Here is a 7,277-nt window from a genome sequence, read left to right on the forward strand (position 1 = left end):
CTCCCGGGTCTGAGGGAGGAGGGTCTGGAGGCCTGGACTTCTGGGTCCTGGGAGCCCATATCCAACCTCTGGCTGACCTCTCCCCACACTGGCCTGCAGTCCCCGCCCGCATCGTGAACATCTCCTCGCCTGTGACGGTGAATGAGGGAGGCAATGTGAACTTGCTTTGTCTGGCTGTGGGGCGGCCAGAGCCCACGGTCACCTGGAGGCAGCTCCGAGGTGAGGACCCCACCCCTGACCCAAAGCCCCTTCCCCGACTCCACAGTTTGGGCCCCTCGACTCCCTGTATCCCTAGCTAGATTCCCAGAATCACCCTTCCCCCATTCCTGATACCCCCAACGCTTGTGATGACTTGATTTCCCCCTCCCACCCTGATCTCCAGCTAGACCCCAGCTTGCCCCCCATCCCCACCCCCACTATCCCAGTCTCTCCCCACAGCCCACAGGATTCTCCCGGACTCAGATCCCCACCACTAGATGGCTGAGCCAGGGTACAGCCAGTGCCCCGGCCCACGGTCCGGTCTCCTGGTCGCATCACTTTATCTCCTCTGTTGGATGCACCAGCCCAGTGGTTTTCAAAGTGTGGTCCCCAGACCCACAGCATCAGCACCACTGGGAACTTGCTGGAAATGCACATTCTTGGGCCTACCCAGCCCTCATGAATCAGAAGCGCCCCCTCCACCACGGCCACAGTCTGCTTTAACAAGCCCTTTGGGAGATTCTGATGATGGAGCACCAGTGCTCTAGTCTACCCCCGAACATGGTGCCAAGGTCCCTGAACATGACCTCCCAGATCCCAGACTTCTCCCACTGCCCTTTTTACCTGGATCCCCACCACCAGTTCCCAGATCCCTAGATCATCATTCGCTGGGTCTTCGGAGGCCAAAGGTGCCAATCACTGGATCCCCTGAGACCCCTGAACCTGATACCTAGGTCTCAGATCCCTGGCTCCTCCCCCACTGAGTCATCTGAGCCCCACAATCCTGCTCTTGAGATCCTGGATCCCCAGAAGCCCTGAATGCCAAAGGGTCTTCTGAGCCTGGAGATCTGTCGTAAGACTCCACATAGCTGGATCGCTGATCCCAATCACCAATTCCTGATTCCCTGGACCCCCCAAGCTAGATCCCAGAACTCTGGACCCTCCCCCTTTGGGTCTGTATTCCTCGGATCTTTCTGAGTCCCAAGATCCTAGGATCCTCCCCACTGGGTCCTCTGAGCCCTGTGAGCTGGGTCATGAGCTCCCAGATCCCTGGATCCCCTGACCCTCAAATTCTAAGGCCCCTCTCTCTGGGTCCTAGTTACCAAGCCCCAGAACCTCACTCCCTGCCCCACCCCTACCAGGAGGCCCCCACTGACCCGGGCACCCAAGGCCCTGCGGTGCCCGCCCCGCTGATGTGTGTCCGTGTTGTGCCGTGTTGTCCCGTGTTAAGTGTTTGTGTCCGGCCCTGCCCCCTGCCCTCCCCTCCCCCCACAGACGGCTTCACCTCGGAGGGCGAGATCCTTGAGATTTCCGACATCCAGCGGGGCCAGGCCGGGGAGTATGAGTGTGTGACTCACAACGGGGTTAACTCGGCGCCCGACAGCCGCCGCGTGCTGGTCACAGTCAACTGTGAGCCCCCCGGCACCTCGCACGAAGGGGAGGCGGGCCCCGGGTCCCTGGAGAGGAAGGGTCTGAGCGGGGAGGAAGGGTCTGAGGGAGGAGGGGCTGGGGACCGGACTCTTGGGAAGGAGGCAGGAGAGGGCTGGGGCCAGGACCCTCAGTCCCCACCTGGCTAGGAGAATCTGCTGACTCTCACCCCTCGCAGATCCTCCAACCATCACGGATGTGACCAGCGCCCGCACGGCCCTGGGCCGGGCCGCCCTCCTGCGCTGCGAAGCCATGGCGGTGCCCCCCGCGGACTTCCAGTGGTACAAGGATGACAGACTGTGAGGACAGCATGGGGCCGGGGGGGGGGGGGGGGGCGCGGTTCTTGGTCCCTTGGGCTGGGGGGGTGGGGGGGCGCGCGGAAGATAGCGGAGTCCTAGGTTCCCAGAACTGGCGGGTGGGTGGGGGGTGGTCCAGCTTCCAGGTGATGGGATCCGCTGGGCCCTGGCGAGATTGTGGGGACTTTCTGGAAACTCGGGTCCCGCCATCATGAACGCTCCTTGGGCTATTCAAGGAGAAGGTCGGGGGTCGATGCTGTGGATCTGGCGGGGAAGGTTTAGGGGACATCTGGGGTCGGGGTCCAGCAGGGTCTGGGAGCCTCTAGAGATTGGTGGCACAGACCGGGAGAATCCAGTGCCCCTGAGGGGCTGGGGAACCTGCAGAGGGGCGTCGGTGAGAGCGGCCCGGGGTCCACAGGGAGCCAGAACCCGAGGCTAGGGGTCGCTGGGGTAGGGGGCAGAATCGGGGAGCCTAAGAGTCAGGGGTTGGGCTCTGCGCCCCGAGGGGGTCCGGTTCCTGACCCAGGTGCCCGGCAGGCTGAGCAGCGGCACCGCCGAGGGCCTGAAGGTGCAGACGGAGCGCACCCGCTCGATGCTTCTCTTCGCCAACGTGAGCGCCAGACATTACGGCAACTACACGTGTCGCGCCGCCAACCGGCTGGGAGTGTCCAGCGCCTCCATGCGGCTCCTGCGTGCGTCCAGCGAGGCGGCCGGGCGGTGGGAGGGGCGAGGCCTGGTGGCGTGGGCGGGGCCTGGGAAGAATGCGCGGGGGGTGGGGCGGCGGGAGGAGCCCGGGGCCGAGTGGGCGGGGCCTTGTGGAGTGGGCGGGGCCTTTGTGGAGTGGGCGGGGTCAGGGCAGAATGGGCGAGGCCGGGGCGGCAGAGACGCTGGGACCGCCCCAGATCGACCCCGAATTCAGTAAAGAGACAGACGCTGAGACTCAAGCGATGCGACTGAGCAAGAAACCGATCGGTTGGATGAATATCGATTCACTGAGCGCCACTAAGGGTCGGGTGTTGGGCGCTGGGGGGATACCACAACGCACAAATGAGACAAGGTCTGGGGACTCACAGAGTTCACAATCTAGTAGTAGTAGGAAAGCAATAAACAAGTAGGCATAAATCAAATAAAAAGCAAACAAATACGTATCCACATAAATAAGCAAAAAGTAATTTTGGATATCGATAAGGGCTACGGAGAAAATAAATAATAGGGTTGGGGATGCTCCAGGAAAGCTTCCTGGAGAGGTAACATTTGAACTGAGACGAGAACGGTAAGAGGAAGGCCCACTTTGCCAAGACTTGCGGGAAGAGCTCTGCGGGCAGAGGGAACAGCGTGTGCAAAGGCACAGCCAGGAGGCTAGCAGGACCCCAGCAGAGTGATCACGTGGAGCCTGAGGTTAAAGAGGAAGGGAGAGCCAGTCTCATGGGCCGTGGTAAGGATTTTGGATTGCATTCTACTGCAGGGTGAGGCCACTGGAGGCTGTTAAGCAGAATGGCATGCAGTTGATGCTTCTAAAGAGAATCACTTAGACTACTATTTGAGGGGTGGACTGTAAGCGGCGCGAGAGGAAGGCAGCGAGGCCAGAGAGGAGGCTGCCCCAAACCCCAGGCCAGGAGCGGTGGGGGGTGGCACAGGGTCTCTGGATCCGTGAGATGTTCTGGAAGTGGAGGGAAGAGGGAAGTGGGGTCGAGGTGCTTCCAGAGTTCTGGCTTGAGCGGCTGGATGGATGCGGATTTATGAAGTGTTGAAACAGAGAAATACTGGGTGGGGGCGGGGAGAGCAGTAGCCAGTCTGGGGGAGAAAAGTCAAGAGTGCAGTTGGGGACGCGTTGACTCTAAGACGCGCGCTGACAATGCTGGACAGACGGAAACTGTACGACAGACAGACACCGAGAGCCCCAGGCTCAGACCGTGAAAACGAGGTGGAGAAGATGTGAGAAAGACAGGAGTGAGACTGAGCGGCAGAGAGACAAATGCTCCGTGAGATGCTAAGACTCAAAACAGTCAGAAGAGCAGGCACGCTGAGTGAGAGAGGCCCAGAGGGGCCCCTGGAGAGGAAGGCTCGGACGAGACCCACACAGACAAGGCGTCTCCCCTCCCGGGCCTCCTCCCGTGACCCTCTCTCTTTCCGCAGGCCCAGGATCCCTGGAGAACTCGGCCCCGAGGCCCCCAGGGCCCCTGACCCTCCTCTCCGCCCTGGGCTGGCTGTGGTGGAGGATGTAGGAAGAACCCAGAGCAGCTGCCTCCCGCTGCGGGGGGCCTGAGGCCGAGAGGGAGAGAATAGGGGAGCAAGCGCCGTGGGTCTCGAGGGGGCAGAAGAGCTCTCGGCCACCGAGGAAGAAGAGAGGAGGAAGAGGAAGAAGAAAGATCTTTAGAGAACCCATCACTGTGAGGGATAACGCAAAATTATGCATCTTTCTACAGCCATTCTCGCCACCCTTCACGTTTCCGATTGTGACTCACCCCCGGCCACCCCACACCCCTCTCTTAGCTCAGGCTGTCGACCGGATCGCGTGTGTGTAGTGGGTGTGTGTGAGCGTGAGCCCGCACGTGTGCGTCTGTGTGTGTGGGTGGGTGGGTAAGGAAGGGGGCTCAGCGATCTTCCCTCCCCCGACGCCCCCACGTCCACCGCTCCCAGCCCTGCTGCCTCTCACCTCTGGCTGAGGTAGGTATAAGGGCTTCGTGGTAGAAGCTGTGAGATGTTTCCAGGCTCCCTGCTTTCCCGATATATGCACGCACACCGCCCCGCCCCTCCCTGTTGAGAGGGTGTCTCTGGTGGCGACTGGGGAGGGGTGTCGCGCTCCCCTGTTGAGCTGTCATTCAGCCTTTGCTAGCCGGTGGGGGATCTCATCTTGGCTCCGGGCCTCCCTGCTGTCAACCACCAGCTGCCTGCAGCCAGAGGCCCCATCACTGGCTCAGCGGCCTGAGACCTTCCCACTTTCCCTGTCCCCCAACCCTGGACTTTCTGGCCCCCTCCTGGGCCAATCGGTGCTTCCATTTTACTGTCAGGCTGGTGCCTGTAGTCACCTGTCTGTCTCAGAGCTTTGCCCTGCCCACACCCCCCACTCCGCCCGCCACCTGCAGCGCCAGCCAGCTGCCCTCAGTGCCCCTGCAGCCGACCCACAGGTGTGGGCTTGCTGGCCTGCCACCCCCTGCCTCTCCACCAACTGTACCTCGCAAAGGCTGACCTGACCACCCTCACACACACTCAGATAGACACACACACACACGCACCAGCGACTGTGACCAGCAATAGCCCCCTGGCTCCAGCTGTCCTGTAGCTGGTGACCAGCTGTTGTTCACTCAAGGGTGGGCAACTGTCATCGGGAGGGGGCGCTGAGAGGCTGCGACCTCAGCTCTGATTGTAGGAATACCCCACCCTGGCCACACCACATCCCACAACGCGAGGGAGAGAGGCATCACACAGACATCCCCAGCCCAGATCAAGATGTCAAGGCACCAGCTCCAACTCCCAGGAGACCCTCTATAATCACCCACCCGGAACCACACCACCCAGAGCTTGGGGGGCACGAGGGCAGAGCAGGGGCTGGGGCAAGGGGCAGTGACTGTACCTCAGACAGGGGCGTGGGCCCCATCCCACATCGTCTTCCATTCCCAGGGTCCGGGGGACAGGGACGGGAGGGGGAGGGATGCAAGGGAGGGGGCGGGGGGGCCCTGGGGGCCGTGTGTTCCGATTCATGGGGAGTGTTGAGACCACCACACCAATAAACGCCTTTTTCCAAAGTCTCTGCCTGCAGCTGTCAGTGTCATTGAGGATTTGGGTGAGTGGAGGGCAGAGTCTTGGTCATTTGGTGTTGCCTCCCCAGCATCATTCCTACCCTCTCCGATTTCTCCTTGGTAGATTTGACATTGACCCATTGCAGGGGTGGCCCCTGATTGGCTTAAGCCACCCGACATAGCCCATTTCCCAAAGTGATGGGTTCAGTGGTGGGCACGTGACCCAGTCAGGCCAATGAGAGAGTGACAACCAGGGCTGTATGGAGGCACAAGGAGATGCTCTGCTGGATAATGTGGCTGAGTGACATGAGGTCTAGATCTGCAGGGCTGCTTTTCTCCATCACGTGGAGAGGTCTTGGGTCTGTGGGACAGCAGTGATGGGGAAGACAGCATCTGGGGCCTGAGAATGAGAGAAACACCATGGAATGCAGAGTGGAGTGTCTAGAAAAACTGAGTCCTTGAGGACATCATTTGAGCAGCTGGATCAAAACTTACCTGATGGCCACCTTCATTTACATAAGCAATAAAGTCCCCTGCATGTTTAAGTGGATTTGTGTTAGGTGTTCTTTTAGACACTAATATGATAGTAAATCACAGTCTCTAGTGACTAAAAACGAAATGAAACTCTGATGTTATAGAAGAGATTTAGAGGGTCCAGGTACCCAGGACCCAGCCCTCACTCTTTCAAAGGATCCAAGAGCTCTATTTCCCAAGGGCCTCTTTCACCCCAATCTTTAACCAGAATGCCTCATATCCTTTCCTCCCTGAGATGGATGGTGGTCGCCTATGCTTTAGTTATTTGCTTCCTCTTTCTTCTTGGCTGTCAGACCCACCTTCCATGACACAGGTTGAGAGATTTAGTTTCCCAGCCTCCTTTGCAGTAATGTGGCCAGGTTTTGGTCCATGAGACATAAGGGAAGTTCGCTGGAAGGCTTCCAGGAAAGTTTTCTCCCCATTCGTGAGGTGGGTTGAGGGGAGGGGGAGGGGAAGGGAAACTTGTTCCCTTCCTTTTCTCTTCAGATATAGTTGTATGAAGATGTAATACCTGGAGCTGCAGCAGCCATCTTGCTACATGAGACAACATGCCAACCCACTGAGGGTGGCAGAGCAGAAGGATGCAAAGACTTCAAGTCCTTGATGGGGTCACTAAGTTGCTGAGCCAGCCTGAAACCACCCACCTCCAGATTTTTTGCCACTATTTATTTTGTTCCTTGCAGCCAAAAGAATCTTCATTGACACACTCCCTAAATTTCCAATGAGAAACCCAGCTAAAAAGGAAGACGACGTGCTGGAGAGAGCCACAGCCAGCCCAGCCCTTCACTGGCACCAAAACATTTGATCAGTCAACCAGTATTTATTGATTGCCTACTGTGTGTCAGGCTCTGTGTTAAGAGCTGGGGATAATGGCACAGTCTCTGCCTTCAACAGGCTCTCAGTTTAGAGAAGAAGTCAGAGGCTAAACCGATAATTACGTATTTACTTAGGAGGAGCGGGATGTTCAGGGACTCTGGGACCTAATCATGACGAGGCAGGGGTTAGGGAAGGGTCCCTAAGACAGTCATGGTTGGGGGCCGGCTCCGTGGCCCAGTGGTTAAGTTCGCGCGCTCCGCTGTGG

General features: G+C 58.8%; 1 protein-coding gene across 1 annotated transcript in view; it reads left to right on the forward strand.

The window, feature by feature from the left end:
- The window catches only part of IGLON5 (IgLON family member 5), a 16,290-nt gene extending 10,756 nt beyond the window's left edge, over positions 1–5,534 (forward strand). Inside the window, exons 4-8 of the mRNA XM_046682132.1 lie at positions 100–219; positions 1,474–1,608; positions 1,805–1,925; positions 2,460–2,614; positions 4,059–5,534. Of these exons, the coding sequence (XP_046538088.1) occupies positions 100–219; positions 1,474–1,608; positions 1,805–1,925; positions 2,460–2,614; positions 4,059–4,147 (620 nt within the window). The 3' untranslated portion in view covers positions 4,148–5,534. The remainder of the gene's footprint in view (positions 1–99; positions 220–1,473; positions 1,609–1,804; positions 1,926–2,459; positions 2,615–4,058) is intronic.
- The last annotated feature ends 1,743 nt before the right edge of the window (positions 5,535–7,277 follow it).

Source organism: Equus quagga, chromosome 13 (assembly GCF_021613505.1).
Source record: "Equus quagga isolate Etosha38 chromosome 13, UCLA_HA_Equagga_1.0, whole genome shotgun sequence".
NCBI lineage: Eukaryota > Metazoa > Chordata > Mammalia > Perissodactyla > Equidae > Equus > Equus quagga.